Source organism: Takifugu rubripes, chromosome 6, assembly GCF_901000725.2.
Source record: "Takifugu rubripes chromosome 6, fTakRub1.2, whole genome shotgun sequence".
Lineage (NCBI taxonomy): Eukaryota > Metazoa > Chordata > Actinopteri > Tetraodontiformes > Tetraodontidae > Takifugu > Takifugu rubripes.
This window is the reverse complement of record NC_042290.1, coordinates 6,672,437-6,692,310: the sequence shown is the minus strand read 5'-3', so window position 1 is coordinate 6,692,310 and position 19,874 is coordinate 6,672,437. Positions and strand designations below refer to the sequence as shown.

Below are 19,874 nucleotides of genomic sequence, written 5' to 3'. Positions count from 1 at the left end.
TAACATTGGGCGATGAGTAAATTACAGACATTAACTGAAGTGGTTCAAAACTATATCAGTTGTATATTATGTTTGATATCGAAACAAGCCTGTTCGGACAAATACAAGTCTATCTGAGATCTGTTGAATTTATCATCCATGTTGGGACTTTAACTGTCTTGGATTTTATGATAGTTAATATCAGAATTCTGAGGCAACAGGAAAACTGCCTCTGGAAGACAGAGCTGCTGACCAGTGTGCGATGGTAGTGATAACGATGGTCTTTTTCATAGCTGAAGTCATATCCCAGAACATCTGGTTTCTATGAATCGTCGCTTGCGCAGCATTTTAATCTGAAAGACAGGAAATGACTGCATATGCAGTAAAAAGCGAGAAAAAAACTAAAACTGTGTCACATGTTCTCCAAATCAGGTCAAACTAATAATCACCACGAGCTCAGCGCTCTCTTGAGCAGGACTGTGGGGGCAGGAATTCAAATAAATAAAAACAAGAAGTTTGAAACCAGTTTAGTTAGGGGTCATTATCTTTGCCTGGCGTATTTTATAAACAGTGTAGGTATATTGGCTGTGGGTAATGTAATTTGATAAGTGATACATCATCAAACTCAAAATCATGAGAAAACAAGAAACAAGTTGGTTCGCTTTATTTAATTTTTTGGTGTTTCCAAGGACTCATTTTTATTTTATTTATGTTCCGAGAGCTGCTTGTTGCGAAAGAGAATGAAAACAGCAGACTGTTTCCATGGTAACTGCAAATTGTTAACTGTGGACCTCCTGTAGCATTGTTTTATAGTGCTTTTGGAGCTCAGACATGGGCTAACTCCTCAGTAACATGATGCATGACATCTTAAAATTAGTTTCCATTAAAAAATAAATCAAAGCAGACAAGAAAACAAAGCTACATGTTTCATTAATCAGCATCCTCATGCAAACCCAAAGTGTGTTAAAACACTCAAGTTCAGACGAATTTCAGAATTTCTGGGTTTCCCCGCATTTACTGTCTTTTAAAGAACAGCTCAGAGGAGACAATTGTGGTTAAGCAGAATAAGAGTGACTGTTCCTTGCAAACATGGCACCTGATTGCTGTGGGTCTGTCTCAGGGTCATTGGAAGCTGGATCGGGAGTCCAGACATTCGCTACTATCAATTTTGTGCCAAATATCTGTGATTGGTGCCTCTCTGATCTATTTCATTCTGGCTTTTTCCAGCCCACTGGACGGCCCACCCCTTTTTAAGCATGGTCTTCCTTATAATTTTCTCCATGATGGAATGTTCACGTCTTAGTAGGTCACCCTGGTCTGTTTTCTTGTTATAGTCAACTTGGTTAACTCATCATGTGGATTCTGTCTCTGAATTACTTATACCACGGTATCGAACCGGTGTATGACGCCGATATCAAGAAAACGAAAGCAGATAATTCCGCTGTAATCCCACTTGATTGGATGCGGTGGATTGAAGAAAGGCCGCGGTCAAAATAGTACCCACTGCGCTCGACAGTTGTACTGAAAATGTTTTGTCTCCCACTGGCAGTTTTCCGCTGCGGTCTCCTGTCCTGAAGGTGGCGGTAGTGTGCGTCCACCGCGGTCTCACGCCCGCTTTTATAATTAAAACAAGTTACGAAAGGACGAGCTCTGCAAGAAGGGCGACTGTGAGTTCGTGTTGTATTCCTTACAAGTTTATAACAGCTGTGTCTTTCATGTCATCCGGATCAAAACTAACGTTTCCATACTGCTTCTAGATTCACATTACCGCTCAGACCGAGAGTTGTCACCATTTAAGGCAAAGCGCGTCCCACCTGCTCTTGCAGGTTATTTTTGGCTGTCAAGTCTATTTCGTATGTTTATGTTCTCATACTCAGCTGTTTTATGCTATATATAGTTCAATTTAAATATTCTGTTCGTTTCTAGAAGAGTAACCGCATTAATTGGTCTAGAAATTATTTGAGAAGAAACTCAGAATAGTACAATTTTAAAAAACTTGTTACATTCCTGCAACAAAATGATGTGTTTTATTAATATAGTGTTCCCAAGGTAAATATGTGGACCAGGCAAAACAGCACAACATGATGCATGTCTTTGTTATTCATGTGATAACAGATACAATTGCACTAAAAAAATGCATTTGTGTTCACCCATTGCAACACCTTTTGTTTTTGTTTAACACGCAGCATTTAGGAGCAGAGCAATCAGTTTATTGAAAGTGTATTTAGACTTGTGGGACTTCATTTTGCCCCTTGAGACTCAACATTGACTGCAGTGGCTCTGTTGTGCATTAAGCGGGCAGACAGTAATTAGATGGCTCACGATAGCTCAAATGCCACTCTTGTAGTGGGCTTTGGGTATGGAACCGGGCCAGATATATAAATAACTGTGATTAATTCTTAAACTGTATTGATGTGTTTGTGTGTAAGTAAACATTAACTTTAGGGGATCAACTTAAATAAAAAATTCTAAAACTTGTATTTGCTTCAGGCTTATGGAACCCTGACAACTACTGCTTGGATCCAAGTAGACACTGACTGGAATATATTAAAATATGAAATATGATCAAGCATCAAGATCTGAGCGGGTTTGACATGGGCCAAATTGTGATGGCTAGACAATTGGGTCAGAGCGTCTCCAAAACAGCAGACTTGTGGGGTGTTCCCAGGCTGCAGTGGTCAGTATTTATAAAGAGTTGTCCAAGGAAGGAACAACGGTGGCGAACCAGCGAGGTAGCGGGAGGCCAAGGCTCTCTGATGAACACGAGGAACAAAGTGAACCAACAGATGAGTTAGCGTAGCTCTGATTATTAAAGAGGCTGATACTGGTTCTGATAGAGAGGTGTCAGACCAGTGACAGAGCCCAGTCTGACCGCTGTCCATTGCCAAACGCACCAACAGTGGGCACATGAGCATCAGAACTGGACCAAGGAAGAATGGAAAAAGGCTTTGTGATCCTTTGAATTGCTGGGAAACCTTGTGTCCTGCTATCATGGTGTTTACTTGGCCTCCAAATCCCCCAGATCTCAACCTAGACAAGCGCCTGTGCTGGACAAACAAGTCAGATCCACGGAGGCCCCACCTCGCACCTCTCAAAGGATCTGCTCCTAACACCTTGGTGTTAGATATCGCAGCACAGCTTCAGTGGTCTCGTGCAGGCCATGCCTCGAAGGGTCAGGGCTGTTCTGGCAACAAAACCAACACTGTATTAGATGAGTGGTCATGATGTGATCTACCAAAGAAGAAGAAGACATTGATGTATGGAGGAGGAAGCAACTTGTGAGACAATTTTTACATGTCAATGCAAAGTAAAAACCTTTTAAATGTGATTGAAGTAGTGGAATGGGATATACTGTACACTGTGATTAAATGATTTATTAAACCCATTTGATGCCTTTATTTATTCATTTACACATCAGATTTATATAAGATCTTTAGGATTGATACATCTATCTGGTGTTACTTCTTATTATTTATAAAATTTTGTAGCCATAAAGAACAAAGCAACATTTAAATGTAAGGTCCCATAAGGCCATTAACAAATGTCTCTTATGAACCCAAAAAAATCCAGCCTTGTTTTGAATGATTAGAGGCTGAGTTACATAGTATTCGCATCAATAGATTAGTAATGCATGCGTGTCCCAGCGGCCACTGCATGTCCTCTGGAGAAGTTTGCATGTGCATAAAGGAGCACCGCAATATCATTGTGTCCCGCCTCCAGAGCGATGGACAGGGCAGTGCTTTCGTCCTGGAAACATACACAGATGCACATATTCATTTACATGGAACTCGATCATTACATAAAAAATCTCTTTAAGATCCCATCTGTGACTCGCTGTCACCAGACTCACACTGTCCATCAGGGTGGCGTCGCAGTCCGCTTGTGCCAGCAGGAGTCTGACGATGTCTGCGTGGCCGTGCTCGCTTGCACACATCAGTGCAGTGGAGCCCTCGTCATCCTGGAGGTTGACGTCTGCCCCCCGATCCAGGAGGGCCCGGACCATACCCATCCGACCGTGGCTCACTGCTAGCATCAGAGCCGTCTGGCCGGCCTGAATGGACCAGGACCCCGAACACATCAACAGCTCAAGTCTTTGTAATCAAACATACTTGTCTTTGTTGATGTTGCCCGATACTGTATATCTAATCGCTGCTTTAACCAGACACGTCCACATCGGAAGAGCACAACGATCAGACTGACCTGACTGGCTTTGGCATTGACGTCCCCTTTGCTGAAAAGCTGCTCCACGACTCTCATGTCTTCTGGACTTTCCACAGCCGCAAGAGCAGCCAGCATGATGGGCGTGTAGCCTGCTTTGTTCTGGTGATTCACATCGCACACATCTGGATAGACCACACAGCACCCATTATAACAAAAACATGTAAAGTAGAAAGAGAACATACAGTGTTAAGATGAACCTGGTCTTAAACTATTAACTGCCTCTGACTTTATGTTGCAGAGGGCTGCTGTACCTGCTTCCAGCATTTTCTGAACGATGCCGAAGTTGGAGTGAGAGACGCTGTAGTGCAGCGCGGTGTTGCCGTTGGCATCAGGCATGTTAGCAATGTGCTGCAAAACGGAGGGTGAAATGCTCCGAAATATAGACAAATAGGTCTCAACTGTGGCTGGAAAAGCTGATTTCTGACTGGACACGGAGAACCACTCCTGCTGGACCGTTTGGAGACAGTCGTACTGCAAACAACACATTCCAAAAAGAACAAAAAGGATGTTTTTTTTAACCCTGTGTGTTAGTAAATCAACAATTTAAAGCAATTCAAGATCTCCAATCAGCCTTATGTGCACGTTTTGGAATGTAAGAGGAAAACAGTGCACGGAGAAAACCCAGAGAGCATGTAAACTGCTTTAAGGTGGAACTGAAACCGAAAATTTGTTGAGGTGCTAACCGCTGCACCATATTTCAGATGCATTTCAACCATTGTAATTCATGTAATTACAGGGACTTCAGGGACAAAGCACAGCCAAGGATGGACAGGAAATGGTCGTGGAAACCACCTTCAGCCAATCCAAAAAAGACTTTAATTGGCTTTAACTTCCCTACTGTGGTTGCTGCATTGTCATTATTTTTTTCAGAATATGTAGCCTAATTACAAATGTATCTGTCTTCAACTTCAAGAACAATACAAAGACCCCAGTTTGGAGTGGAGGCAGCTACATTTGCACCCAATTATATTAAAAAGTCTTTTTAAAACAGCATGTTCACAGCGAACACTGGTGCAGCGTCTCTCCACACCCATCTAGAAGTGTGCTATTAAAGCTGAGAGGCTCACAATAACTTACCAGTTCCTTGCTGGATAAAGCCGTGCTGTCACCGAGGTGCATCTTCAAAGCCTGACAGGCCAAAAACATCTTTTCGCTCAACTTACACCTAAAGAGGAATATAATGCTGTGGTTTAAGTTCAGACTTTTAAAATGGATACAAGAGGACAACTACAAGACATTACTTTGGTTGTGTTTGTGACCGTGTGCACACTTTAGATGCTTTTGCAGATGCAGCTTTGACCTTTCTGGTTTGCGCAGCATCTCGAGAAGTTTCCTTTATTTTTTTGTTTCCTCTCTTTTCTCCTTCCTCAGCGTTGGCCTTCTCAACAGCGTACGGCTTGTAAGATGGGTTCAGGCTAAAGACAAACCATTTAAATGTTTAATGATGCCGAGTCGGTCGATTCTGAGGCAGCAAACTGCTTTAGACATCTACCCTGTGGTCACCCTCAGAAGCTTCAGGTTCCTTCTGGTGCTGCTGCAGCCTTGGTCTCCATTTAGATTCTTTGTTCCAGATTGCAGCATACTGGATTTGGTTTTTTTGCCTGCAAACAGAGATGTAGCAGACAATCATCTGCCACATTTCATTTTGATGTCTTTCTTTAAAGCACAACAGTTCACTCTCAAGAAGACGCAGGGAACGTTCCGTTCCCTTACAAATTTAACAGTCTGTTTTAAGGACAGGGCTCCTCCTTTAGATGCGTAGCCACAAACGGATATTTTTCCTAACCCACATGTCATTCCAAGCATTGCAAAAAAGAATCCCTCAGACAGCAAAACTTGCCAAACCAGAAGCAGCCATTTCCTCCTCAGGAGGTTGGAAGTGGGCGTTGGGAGAGGCCTGAGAGCAAAATAATAGCCGTGTCCCCCCACAAAGACAATGTGATCACGTCTAAATTCTGTGCAAGATGAACACACTGCAATGACACGCACATGTGACATATTCACCTCGCAGAACTGAGGACGTCTGTTCTTCTAACACCTGAATCATTCTTTTCACCTCTGAACCTCTAGTGATGAATGTTTCTGGGTTTAGGTCACATTTAGAGGAGTCTGGTGAACTTTGAGGCGGCGAGTGGCCCGTTCTGACTAGAAAATAAAAACTATTAGTTGTGCTTGTTATAAATTCTATTGTAGCGCGCTAACAAATGGAAACATAGTTGTTAAAATGAGCCTGCACTGTTTTGTTACCTGCTGGTTGGATATCTAATGGATGGATTAGTGTGGAAGAGTTGTCTTTGGACAGCTGGTTGCTGCCATTTTCCTGTTGCTGAAGCAAAAACCCGTCTCTGTCATGGCTCTGCTCCTCTTGGATAAAGTCCCCTTGTTCCTTGAGGAGTTTGTGCATCTTTTCTATGTAGTGGTTCAGTTCAGGCTCCCACTGGGGCTTCATCTTGTCCACGGGATGACCAGAGGAAACTGTCAGATCTTGTACCCTCCCCTCTCCTACCCCGATGCTCCTCATCCTGAGGGGGTCTGGCAGGTGGGATGGTCCAGAGGCCATGTGTCGGATTTTAAGCCCAACCAGGAAGTTGTCGTTAATGTTTATGAAACCAACACCAGTGTCTCTGGTTACCTTTGACACTTGAGTTTGGAATTGTTTTGAGGCACTTGCACAACCTCCGCAGGACTGGGGGGTACATCTCATATCCTTGGCCAGATTTCCCACTGATACTGTCCTGGTAACGGCCTGAGTGGTGTTGGAGTGCTTGTTTCTGGTGTTAAGGACAGTATTTGTGCTGGAGTCTTTGATGAATGCCTGCACAGTGTTGGTAGAAGAAGAAACTGAAGCGGATGCAGTGTTGGTGCACTGGGAACCCGCCCGGGGTGAAGTCTTTTCCTCACAGACATTCACATGAACAGAACAGTCCCCGCAAGCAACGGAGTTGTACTGTTTTTCTTTCTTGGGTATCAGATCCTGTAGTGGTATTTCTGTGTTGGTTTCTGCATCGCATGGCTTTGTTTCCATCCCCACGCCTTGTGTTATCATCACAATATGATTCCCCACGCTTTTTTCCACCACCTCCACTCGCTCCCTGACTTCCCAGCGGCTCATCAGAACATCTGGCCCTGTGCAAACATCCTTGAGCTCAGGCCTGCAACATATTCCCACAGTCTTCAGCTCAATTTTCACCGCCGAGCTGGCATCCCAGAGCTCCGCAGGACTACCCACACCCTGGTTAGTGGTTGGAGGCCTTGCCTCAGTGCTTGCACCCTTGGTGGACGGCCTGGCAAACGTGGATTTATCTGCTCGGTTCCTCGCACCTGCAGCCTTCAGCTCCAATTTCAGAAGATTCATCTCTGCCTGGAGAGCTGATTCTTTCAACTCTGCTTCCAAGTGAGAAATTCTGTCCTTTAAGGCACCAATTATCAGCTGTTGGGCATCAATCTCAGCATCCTGCTCTGTGTAGATGCCAAGGTGAATCTCCGACACTTCTGTTGAGATGGACCTCGCCTCCACTTGATCTGTGAGAACAGATTTGTTTACTTTTGAAGGTTGGCAGGAGCTCACATGGATCTCTTTATCTTTTTCACTCTGGAGGCTTTGAGGGTTGCATCCCTGCAGACGTGTGCCTGTTGCTTCTAATGCTCTCATTTCCTCGGTCGGCTGCCTGTACTCAGCGCCGTCATTTCTCTCGACATCTTTGAGTCCTCTGTTGAACCCCTCAGCGTCACTCTGGGTCTTGAGTTGAGATGCCAGCTGCCTCTTTTCCTCCTGAAGGACTGAGATCCTGACCTGGAGGATTGGGATGATTTTCACCTGCTCTTCCAGCTCCTTTAGCTTCTGCAAGGCAGCCACCATCTGGTCACGGACATGTTGCAGGTGCGTGGGTCCGAGATTTGGAACTGGGGTGGTTCTGCCGGAGCTCTCTGGGCTCATCCTCAGGCATCCTGTGCTGCCTCTACTGCCCAGAGATGAGCTAAGTTTGGCATGTGTCTCGTTCCCTGCGGCTGTAGATCTGTTGCTGGCTTGATTGTAAGCACCCAGGCCAGTGAAAGGAGAAGCAGAACTAGGGGAGCTTACGCCTCCAAAGCTGGCCAGCCGCTGGCGAGGTCGAGGCTGAGGTGCGACCTGGTTCGACACCTCTTGATCTGTCTGTTTGTGGGTCTCCGGAATGGGGGTTTTGGACAGGGATCTGGCTGCAGGCTGAGGCTTTGATTCTTTGGACACCACTGATTCTGACAGATCTTCATTCCTACAGACTTTGCTGTCCGACGATGAGGTATGTGACGGAGGACGTGGGGGTCGGTCTGCGGTCACTGAAGACAGCATACCCAGCAGTCTTGCATCGGACGATGACAGGGATTCTGCAGATTGCCACTGGGTATGTGAGATACTGCCATGTGTCTTTTCCACGTCACTGACGGCCACTCTGGGCCTCCTCCTTAGACTTAAACGCTTAATTGTGGCGCTGTGCTGAAGCCCTTCCAAACACTTGAGGTTGTCCACCTCTGCTTGATAAATGCAGTGAACTCCAGTGCACTGAAGAGGACGCCACCCCTCTGTGCTTTGACCTGAATGATTATAACACACTTGCTGATTATAACACTGGAATTGAAGTTAGAACTCTGAACAAAAGTAAGGCTACACAGTGAAATATACCATAAAATGTAAGTTTTTGGTAAATATGTTCTCTGTCCTTAGCTTTTCCTTACCTTAAAATGTCACCCTGATCCGAGACGCTCTCGACTTGAGGCCACAGCCTTCTGTACATCATGTCAAAGTGTTTTCGACTATATACTCCCACACTAGGAGGAGGGACGAAGGAGGTTTTAGGCAATTGTATAGACGCACTTTCTGGATTCCCTTCCCTGTAAATGGCCTGTCTCTCTTCATAGACTCAACCTACTCTGTAATTACTCCGCAACTTTCCCTCAAAGGCTAAACCATATACTCTTGGCGGGTCGTTCCTTCTGCAGACAGCTATTTCTGCCAGCTAACACACAAAAACAAAAGAAATCTTATTCTTACAAAGTTATAAACCAGCAAGAACTGTACAGCATATACAGTTTTCTATAAAAGTATATATCTGTATATTTTAGTAATTGCACAAAAGAACATGTAAATTATATAATAAACAGCAACTATGTGCTAATATTTTAGATGTAGTAAGTAATAGCAATAATTACCTGAGCCATTTTAAAAAATCTTCCTGCCTTGAGTCATGATCCCATCGCAAACATTTAGAAATATTTCCGTAGCTCCAGTTTTAACTTCAAATAGACCTAGAAATACAAGGCAAAAAAGACGCATTTGCAACACTCATTAGCCTCAGCTGTACTTGTAGTTCTTCCTGCATCACTTTTTCTCCCTGGTTTGAGGTCTGGCCATCAACAGCTAACCTTACAATGCCTGCATAAAGGAAATGCAACACCAGACCAGTGCATACAGTTAATTCTGCAAAAGTGTGCTGCAGTGACTGACCACGACGTGCTGCCATATCACTTTCTCATTAGTAAGTGCATTCTGTGTGCCAGTGTGCAGACTTCAAGGGGAGAGGAGGCTTTTGCAAGGACATTTTTTGAGTTACACATCAAATATTGTCCTGTCTTTAACCAGTTTAAAAGGATGGTTTAAGCATGGACGTCACTGATGCTGTGGTATATGTAAAACTCTATACTGTATAATATAATATAATATAATATAATATAATATAATATAATATAATATAATATAATATAATATAATATGCAACATTTGTGTATTTAAATTTCCTTTTGTTTTAATATAATAAAAACATACGTGTTACATAGTCTGTAATGGCCATGTACTCTGCATGGCCATGCAGTGTTTTACATTGACCTCTACTACTTGTTATCGAGTATACAGATTTTAATTTTTCCTCTATTAACACAGAAATGCGCATTTGTTAGAAGTTGATTCAAATTTAACACCATTCCATTCCGCCATCACTCACCTGGACGGTAGGTGAAGTTCAGCTACAACGCATGCGCACACAAGACTCACTCGGGCGGTCCAGTAAAATATTAATGGTGTGTTTTTGCACATTATTGTTCCACCGTCAGTGTAAGTTACCCCCCATCCATTCTTGCATCGGGTGGCATGATTTCACTGTTTTTGTTTTCAAATGATTCGATCAAAGAAAGAAAGAAAGAAAGAAAGAAAGAAAGAAAGAAAGAAAGAAAGAAAGAAAGAAAGAAAGAAAGAAAGAAAGCTCTTTTGTGTACGAATCATGAATACGATCTATCACTGACATCTAGTGGTTAAAATAATCATTGCACTTTAGGCAGCTCAACGTTTAAAGTTACATTCATAAATTAATCTTCATAACGTCCATCTTCGTCGATGCCAACAGAATAGTTTCTACTCTGTCACTGTGAAATAATCAAATACTTTTGCAATAAATTGCATACAGCGCCGATTTGGTCTGCAACTGCATAATGGTTGAACGTATTTCGGCCGATAATTCGCGCAGTAGTCCGGGAGCTAGTCTCCTTCATGTGCAGTTCCTCTGATTGTCGTTTGATGGCGACTCTGAGCCACCTTTCGCTCCAGGAGTAGCCTCATCAGTCAGTAGTAAAGAAAAAGTCTGCAAGCAAAGGGATACCGGAATTTGAATTTTACGCTTTTCAAAATAAAAGACCACAACTCTGGAAAAATCAGTCCATATTGGAAAACACACACGCACCGCGCGCACGCGCGCGCGCACACACACACACACACGTTCAGTTGCATCTCATTTGTTTAATCTTCAGAAAAGAAAATGCACAATTTGTTTGTCTGTAAGGTCCAGTGCCCCCTTTAGACACCTTTTGATGGGTGTTGGGAACAAAACGCAGTTTTCACATGTCCAGAACTTAAATGTAGATAGAGTTTTATCACAAATCTCAAAATAATTTATCCCCTCGAAGAAGATGTGGATGTTTATTTTGAAAGTGCCTAGCGGATGTCCGTTTAGTTGTGCGTCCCTCTCGACGACCTTAGCGCCGCCGAGCCCACACACGGCTCAGTCTTTAACTGGAGAATCGCCCCGGCGGTTAGTTACGGTGCCTCTCCGCCTCGGATATTCCTCATTCTCTGGATTTATCCACCACAGAAGAAAAAAAAAAATCCCGGAATGCCTTCGAGTAAAAACGTCCAAGGTAAAATCATAATCATTTCAAAAACGAGTGTTGTTCATTTCGTCGGGTTTCTGCGCTTCTGGCTAAATCTTTGAAGCTTCACAATAGAGCATCAGCGGGCCGGCTAGCCTTCAACCCATCGCCTCTACCGACATTAACCGGCCTGCTGATAAATCAACTTTCTCTTATTTTCTAGGAGGAAAAGCGTTTGGACTCCTGAAGGAGCAGCAAAGGCACAAATTAGAAGAAATAAACCAGGTACGCGTGTCCTCAGCGTCCCTAATGGCACCGCGGGGATTTGAGCGTAATGACTTGAACGCACCTGGCCTGATTGGCCTTGTTTTGAATGGATGCTGATAAGGACAAGGGAGGAATAGCAATGGTGTTGGTGCAGCCGCTCATGGAATCTCTGGAATACCAGACACGTGTGCTGCAGCGACGCTGTCGATGCGTTTTATCGATCCTCCCTGCAGGCTTTTGGCACTTGTTGAATGAATGCATGCTGTCAGCTCCCTGTTGGGCATTTCCCTGGGTCATTTATCAAAAATGCATGCGTGTTTTGGGTCGCCACACACTATCAGTTCACTCTCCTGTTCCTCCCCCCCTTCCCCGCCTCCGCTGGAAACAGGTGCCTGAATGAGGCTCTTTGTCTCCCACTTTAGGCCTCCTCGCTCCATGCGATGACTCCCGTATAGTTCCCAGAGATTAACTAGATGTCTGCATAATCTCCGTTTCTTTCCCTCGGCTGGCCGCTTGTCATCGGCTCCCTCATGGAAATCCAGGTCACGGCAAGAGGGCAGCCGGGAGCTCCTGTCACATTTCTGTCCACAGTTGCAAACAGCAGGTTCATGGAGATTAAATTTTCATCAGAAATGGGAAGATAAACGACTCTAAAGCCAGAAACTGTTCTAAAATTAACATTCCTGCATTGTTAAAGAGTGTGAACCTAAACAGCAGTGTAAAACCGTTTCTATACTGCACTGGATGGTATTTAATGCTGTCAGATTATAATCAACACAGACTGCACAGTAAACTTGTCATGTTTCATAGAACTACAGTATTAATACACTACTAATTATATTTAAAGTGAGTGACATACTGGCTGTTGGGTGGGTGGTTGGCTGGACTCCACACCCCATAAACATCACTAAATGATACTAGCCATCTCCCAAATTCCTGCTTTAAGCAGTCATCGTGGGCGTGAGGTGCAAATAATTGAAACAATATGCCGGTTTAGTCAGGAAGGGTGTCCAGCGACAGAGGATGCTGCGTTGGATTGGTGGACCTGTCGGAGGAGCAGCCCTGATTCAGCATGGCTGAGTCAGACATGTTCAGTAAACATCCTCCTCACCCTTAATTATGCCGAGGAGAAACTCCATCTTCCTTGCGTCCATATGGGTCGAAGCCTGCTCCCACATGGCAGATTGCGTCATTACAATTTCATCAGAGGAGCTCCCCCGGGGCTCTTTTCCCCAACACCCTCATGAAGCGTTCTACTTAATGAAAACGCTAATAAGTTGTGATGTTCCAGGGCAAAGCACGTTTATTAAGACTGAGTCGAATGATTATGACAGAACAATGGGATTAATCCGATTACTTTTGGGGCTACTTTCCGCTTTGATGGCTACCGGCGAGTCCTGTTTTAATCTTGTTTTTTTGTCTTCTCTCTCAGGAATACCTGGAAGACCAGAAATACAGGGATGAGGAAGACCTGGCTGACAAGTTGGAAGGCCTCAAAAGTAAGTGGCTCGGTTTTCTCCCCGAGTTTCGGGGAGTTGGAGAGGGTGTGTCCCGTTGGACCGTCGCTTCTCGTTGATTTAGTATCGGCTTGTTTGTTGGCAGCCCGCGGACGCAGATGCACGGCTTCAGTGTTTTGCTTTCTCTGTGGGAAAGAGGGATTGCTACAATTCCAGAGTGGCTTCCAAGGCCGCATACGCAGCGGCCCTGGAGGAATGTGGAGGGGCATTTTTCCCTTTGTTGTTTCGAGAAAGTTCAGAAATTTGGGTGGAAAGAGGAGATGATTACATTAATAAATGAGCATGATCTGTGACAGATCTCATGTTCTATGTTCTATAAGGGAACAGGCTGACCGGCTCCATATGAGAAGCAATCGTGTGTCCTACTTGCACTCTCTGCCGGGTGGAGGAAATGGAGCAGCAGTATCTAAACAGAAAGGAGACCCTATACCCTGGTCCTGGGAGGCTTGTTGTTCCTTTTTTGGGGGGGATTCTTTAATTCCTGGGCTTCAGCCATGACCCTTTTTCCTCCTCTGTGTCTCTCTTCCCATCATTCTGCTGCCCTGTTCTCTGCATCATCTATTTGTCTTTTGGTTTAGTCGCCTTTGTCTCCTTGGTTGAGATCCACAAAATATTGATTTGAGCGCCTCTTTTTCTGGCCTCTTTTGCTTGAGTCAATATCTCCTTTGACTTCCATTCTTCAGAACATTTAAGGTCCATTCCATATCTTTCATGTCTGTCCTTTGTTGGCCCACACACGACCGCGGCACTGCTCGCCCAATACGTCCGAGCCCATGAAAAACGAGGCACAAGATGTGCGAGGTTGCAAATCTTAGAACAAACACATACCACAATCTTTTCAACCCTCTTCAGAGAAGGAAGAAGGGCCTTTTAATTAAGTTGTAATTTCAGATCCCGACTGTTATCTTTTAAGTCATTTTGTGTTGACGCATTTATTTCAGCCCAACTCCGAGTGGATGAAGATGCTTGTTGTTCACCTGTTGGCCAAAAGGAGAAGGCCTCTATGTTTTCAAGCGCAGTCAGGGTTTCAGCTCGGAGCTGACAGACTTTGTATACAGAAGCGAGCAAAAACCCAACTTCCAGGCCTCTTCGTGAACCCCAAAACATCCTCAGGATGATGCTGCAAGAATGTAGGTCAGGATCCACTGGAGACTTGAGCTAAGCGCATTTTTTTTTTCTCGTGACTGCAGATGATCAACAGGCTGCACTACGACAAGTGGCCCACTCAAGAACAGCTGTGTGTGTGTGTGAGTGTGTTCCTGTGTGTGTGTGTGTGTGTGTGTGTGTGTGTGTGTGTAGAGGCCCACTCTGAGGTTTTAAACAGGGTTTACATTGTCCTCTGCTGTTCCCCCTTGGGTTTTGCGCCATCCTTTCTTCTCCTCACACACAAAGCGCTCTGTGTGGCACAGAAACAGCAAGCCTAACCTTTTTCAGAAGTTTCCAAAATGCCCCCATATTTTACCGCAGGCCCACGACAATATCGCGTCGATGAATTGATTTTTGCCATTAATGTGTAACGGGCGAGCAGGGGTCAAGGCTGTGCCCGTGATAAAGCATATCTGCTCTTTTCAATCATTGCCACAACATGAACTGCCAATGCAGAACAGAGTAGAGGTCCAGTCCCTTCTCGCCAGCTCTAACACACACACTCATCTGCCATTATCAGCTGTTTCTCCCTTTTCTTTTGTCCTGTCAGCTGTCAGCCAAGTAAAAGACTTACTGACAGGTCCAAAATCCCTGCTGAGGTGCTTGTTCAAATGCTGACAGGTTTGTGGCCGCGTGAACCGTGGAGGAGCGCAACTGTTGGCCCTTAATCAACCTTGTGCGCCTTTGTTTTGCAGATAAATATGCCGAGTTTGACCTGAACGACCAAGGCGAGATAGGTGAGTAACGCTGATTGAGCCACTAACTACGGATATGGTAGCAAGTCCCACTGAGAGACACCCGGGAACAGTAATTAATACAGGTGTTGTCTGGCCTGTGTGCGGACAGAGCATAAAAGGCTCACGTGTCATGTTTGTGTGTAAAGTGATGCCCAAAGGTAGTCGACGCTGGAAGGTCTTTAGTTCATGAGCAGATGTGAGGCGGTAGTGTAGACTCGGAGCATCTGCCTGGAAGTCCTGGAAGAAATTATTAAAAACTGTTGTGTAAACACTTCAGCAAAACTGAAATCTCACTGTTGCATGTGCACATTACTTTATCATGAGATTGTCTTGAACTTCCGGCCTCTGTGACTTTATGTATCCTTTCAGATCTGATGGGCCTGAAGCGGATGATGGAGAAACTCGGCGTGCCCAAGACCCACTTGGAGTTGAAAAAAATGATCGTTGAGGTGACCGGTGGCAACAGCAACGCCATCAACTACAGGGACTTTGTCAAGATGATGCTGGGGAAGCGCTCGGCCGTGCTCAAACTGTGAGTCCGCGTCATCACACGTGGAACGGATGTTCCGTTTACTCCAAACTCTGAGCATGCATGTCATGGTGGGGGGGTGAGTCATTTGCTGTGTCAGCCGGAAATAAACAGGCGGTCATGTGATGAGCAACAATGTCATTACCCGCACGCTGCATTAGTTGTTAATCTCCATAGCAACAAAATCCATCTCTGCAGCCTATCCATAGCCAGCGCATCTTTATCCTGATCTGGGATCATGTGCTTAGCTAACTGACTAGAGGCTGATTATCTGCCCATGGTCACACAGGCCTGAACAGAAAAAATTAAAACTACACAAAAAAAGGGTTATTTTTGCTTTGTACAGTAGAAATGAGTCTTTATGAAATATATAAAGTTGGGTAATGTGGCACAACTCTCGCCGGTGTGATATAAGCCTGTTAAATCTGCCTCGCAGTGGGTGGAGAGTCTCAGCTGAAGCTGTAAATGACCTCTAATCTGACTGCACCTGTAAGTAAACAACTCTATAAAAATACCTTTAGAAACTGTAAGTAATTGTAATGTTTTAGAGCAGGTATTGTTATTATTTTGGGCTGTTTTAGAACCAGCTGTCACGCTCCTCCCCACTGAGCAGACAGGTTTTAAATGACTTTCTGCATGGGAGGATTAACAAAGTCTTATTCAGACATTTATCAGGGCGTCGATCAGCAGAACCTGTTCTCCTGAATCTCAATTAGAGGAAACTATTGAGGTCATTAACACCTTCATTGTTCAAGCGAGACACAATGATGCACAATGATTTAAGTGTTTTTAACCAACATTTTAATAAGCAACAGCTTTTTAGAGTTGAGCTGTAATCTTCCAGGAGCGGAATGAACACAACTGTGAAGAAGAAGGAAAGAATGTGGAAGGTTGTCAGACAGACGTGTGCCAGCCACAGTTTGAGTTGCAGATTGTCGGTTTCTACGTTGGGATTTTTGCTCCTTACGGGCTTAGTGGGGCTTTGCAGTTTTCCTAATAAGGAAATTGACAAGAATTTGGTGTGAGCAACTCCCACCAGCATGAAGCATTACTCCCCACCCTCCTCTGTGGTTTCCCTTCATTCCTTTCACTCACTCAGCCAGCACATGTCCTGATTGTAGCTGTTTGGATGCTCATCATCCCACATCAAGCAACAATCTCTCGCTTTTGTTTATAATTTCTCATAGTATGTCTCCATATTTCTTTTTTATTTGTTCACATCTGTCTCTACTTCTTTAAACATTAATTTTGACAGAAGAGACACGTCTCATTACAGCATTGCTTTCATTTCATTATGTTGGAGAAAAACAGTTTTAAGTTTCCTCATCAGTGATGATTTGCTGCCTTTATTCGTATGTAAGTTGTCAGGTGGATAAAATGGACAGTTTAGACATCAAATCTGACTTGATCTTTTAAAATTCCTGACAATTTATCATCAGGAAACGGTTGTTTAACCACTGAGTTTTTGGAAACATTTGACGGTGAAAAGAAACCCTTTCGGTAGGGTTATTTAAATTCGATATTTTAAATCAATTTTTTGGCTACTTCTCCACCCATTGAGCCCCCCCCCCCCCCCGTTGGACCCTGGTTTTGTGCTCATTCATGCAGCTGTTACTCTTTAATCGTTGTCGTGTGTGATTCATCACATGGTGAACTGAGATTGTGAGGTCATATTTCCGTCACCTTTTTAGTCTTTCTTGCATGTCTGACTGTTTCTGGGTGCTGATTAAACCAATCAAGCTGATCTGCGCTGAGTGCAGCGGCTTACATAACCTGCTCATGTAACACATCTCTAAACGTCAATATTAGTTTTAGCTTCACAACCCAGCAATGCCATTCTTTTAAAGTCTCTATCGTTTTCTTTGTCGCCACAGAGTCTTAATTTTTGAAGACAAAGCCAACGGAAGTCCCTGCAAACCAGACGGACCTCCTCCAAAGAGGGACATTAATAGCCTGCCTTAAAGGTCAGCCTGAGGACCACCACCGGAACAGAGGGACCATTCGTGATTGTGTTGATTTTTTTTTATTTTTTTTATTTCTTTGTTTTTCAAACTTGGAGTGTTTTATTAGTGTGGGACCAGTGAATAAGGATGTGGAAAAAGTCTCTTTCTCGGGAGAGCCCACAACTCGCTTATTATTTGACTGTGAATATCACCACTCATCTTATTTTCCCTTAATTAAAATGTAGCATTGATAGGTAATACATGTAATCCTCTTAATAAATTCCATTTTTAGTATTTGTTTCATAGTTGTATTTAACTGTCTTCCCCGGAGATCGACTTTTCCTTCCTGGTTTGTTTCATTTTCGGGACACGGTGGTTTTAACGTTTGGGAAAGTTGATTTTGGAGAAGCACAAGAAAAAGAGGTTTAGTTCCTGACACATTTTTGCACTGTCCTCAGTGGTCCTGGATGAAATCCTGTGGCTAATCTTACTCAGCTTCCCACTTTAGATCAGGTGCCAGAGATTACTGGCCCATCCTAGTTCCTCTGGGTCAGAATCATCGGCCCACTGGGCCAAATTACTGGTCTGGAATCAGTTATTTGGTTCTTGTGGAGTCATCATTTAAAAACTGTATTTTGTAGACGTGTGTATTGCTCTGCTTTTTCAATATTCCCTCAGTAGCTGAGAGAGGAGTCAGAGATCATGTTGACCATGCTTCCGTGTCGGCGCAAGCGGCATTTTAAATCTGTAAGGTTAGTTCTGGAAGGAGCGTGAATTACAGGCACACAAGTATGACACGTACGGGAAACAATGTCACTCAGTACAATCATGTTCTTTCCAAGTGCCTCAAGGTGCAGATTGAAATGTGAAGGAGAAAGAACACACTGCTCGATACTCGCAGAGAACATTGTAGTTTTCTGTCTGTTGGGAAAGCATTTTTGAATAATGTTTGTTGAATCATATTGATGTGGCTTTGTTTGTGTGCAGATTCTACATTGTAGTCCGTGCTTGTCATTCCTTAAAACTCATATTTTGACATTGGGTGAATTTTCTCTCATTAATTTGTGCTCCGCGTTTATTTTAATTTTACCAGCCTCCCCTCTCTGAACTGGGTTTGTTTTCTTGTGATTTCTGTATTTTGTGCCTGTGTGTATGACACAATTTACACTTTCTAAATCTTGAGTTTTACTGTGAATTTAGGTCCCCCCCCCCCCCCCCCCCCCAGTATTTTAAATCCACTTTGAACTGACATGAGTGTGTTGCATCTTTTCCTGATAGGATGCACATTGCAGACACCAAAGGAATTAAATCTTCTTTGTACACTGGCCTGTCAAAACTGTCACATTGTTTCATGCAGTAATGAAATGTCCTTTTAATCTTAGTGAACAATGACTATTGCTTGTTTTGTTCAAAATGAACATGTTTTTGTATTTCAGGAGTGTACGGCACTAATGGAGATTTAGCCCTAAATGCAGTAATTCTATTTACTGTAACCCCATGGTCTCTGTAAGTGCTCCACCTCATTCAGGAAGATTTAAAACAGTCTGTATATTTCACTTTTTACCATTTATCTCATCCACTTCTTTGTTGCTTGACGTTTGTGCAGCTGTGTACATATTCACTTTTAAGCAATAAAATTGATTTAAGTAATTCCTTTATATTTTTGTGTATTTCATACATTTATACTCATACTCATATATACACTTTTACTCACACCGTGATAAGAACATGCGGAGTTCTGTGTGAAATAAAGTGCTTGGACAGTATTGGGACATAAATAACACGGGGAGGCTAGTGTTGCAAATGAAACGTCGTCTGGATATGCCGCTGTTTAAACTTCATTTTAATGTACTTCAGTTTAATGTCTTTGTCCCCACCTCACAGACATTGCAGTGTGGCCATCAAGCATCTTGTCGCCTTCAGTAATGTTACAACAAAGATCTTTACTCCAGATTTATATTCTGCTTTTGAACAGGTGGAGTCGAGGCTGCAGTGGTTCATCAGCATTAGGCGTCGTGTGTGCAGGGCGACATCTAGTGGTGGCTCACAGTTATGAGGGGAACGCGATTAAAGCGGCGTAATAAGTGACACAAAATCCTACATAAAACTAACTCACGCAAGCGTTCCATACATTCACTTTTTAAAATGCAGCTTCTCTTTATTCGGGGGCGACAAAGCAACATTAGATACAAAATTTCAACCATCAATGTGAAAATAAGGGTTTGTCCTGTGTGTTTTTTAAATACATGTTTGAATACAATTTTGAACCTTCGATTGTGTTTGGTCTAATTCCCCCTGCTTTAATAGGTCTGCCTGGTTTAAATTGGCAGGGATGATGTTGCATCCGATAGTACAGCTTGGACAATGGTATCGATGTTTCCTGGGTACACCTGAACGCACCAGATGACGTCACTCGGGCCTT

General features: G+C 43.7%; 2 protein-coding genes across 2 annotated transcripts; one reads left to right on the top strand and one right to left on the bottom strand.

Moving 5' to 3' along the window:
• Positions 1–3,353: 3,353 nt before the first annotated feature.
• Positions 3,354–9,420, bottom strand: LOC101076801 (KN motif and ankyrin repeat domain-containing protein 1-like). The gene is made up of 11 exons (XM_029838035.1): positions 9,388–9,420; positions 8,914–9,006; positions 6,448–8,772; positions 6,205–6,345; positions 5,693–5,801; positions 5,442–5,615; positions 5,278–5,365; positions 4,452–4,671; positions 4,180–4,322; positions 3,830–4,030; positions 3,354–3,726 (listed from the first exon to the last, which is right to left on the bottom strand). Exons 3-11 carry the CDS (start codon positions 8,528–8,530, stop codon positions 3,601–3,603), a joined length of 3,285 nt encoding a protein of 1,094 aa, XP_029693895.1. The 5' UTR covers positions 8,531–8,772; positions 8,914–9,006; positions 9,388–9,420; the 3' UTR covers positions 3,354–3,600.
• Positions 9,421–11,201: 1,781 nt separating this feature from the next.
• Positions 11,202–19,102, top strand: aif1l (allograft inflammatory factor 1-like). The gene is made up of 6 exons (XM_003965250.3): positions 11,202–11,361; positions 11,537–11,598; positions 13,013–13,079; positions 14,939–14,980; positions 15,350–15,512; positions 17,384–19,102. Exons 1-6 carry the CDS (start codon positions 11,337–11,339, stop codon positions 17,469–17,471), a joined length of 447 nt encoding a protein of 148 aa, XP_003965299.1. The 5' UTR covers positions 11,202–11,336; the 3' UTR covers positions 17,472–19,102.
• The last annotated feature ends 772 nt before the right edge of the window (positions 19,103–19,874 follow it).

Excerpts from the sequence above, each read along its gene's own strand:
- LOC101076801 (XM_029838035.1), bottom strand. The coding sequence starts at position 8,530 with ATGCTGTCTTCAGTGACCGCAGACCGACCCCCACGTCCTCCGTCACAT. Across the intron at positions 6,346-6,447 it reads ATTAGATATCCAACCAGCAG|TCAGAACGGGCCACTCGCCG; the intron begins GTAACAAAACAG and ends TTTATTTTCTAG. Across the intron at positions 3,727-3,829 it reads ACGCCACCCTGATGGACAGT|GACGAAAGCACTGCCCTGTC; the intron begins GTGAGTCTGGTG and ends GTATGTTTCCAG.
- aif1l (XM_003965250.3), top strand. The coding sequence starts at position 11,337 with ATGCCTTCGAGTAAAAACGTCCAAG. Across the intron at positions 11,362-11,536 it reads TTCGAGTAAAAACGTCCAAG|GAGGAAAAGCGTTTGGACTC; the intron begins GTAAAATCATAA and ends CTTATTTTCTAG. Across the intron at positions 14,981-15,349 it reads GAACGACCAAGGCGAGATAG|ATCTGATGGGCCTGAAGCGG; the intron begins GTGAGTAACGCT and ends GTATCCTTTCAG.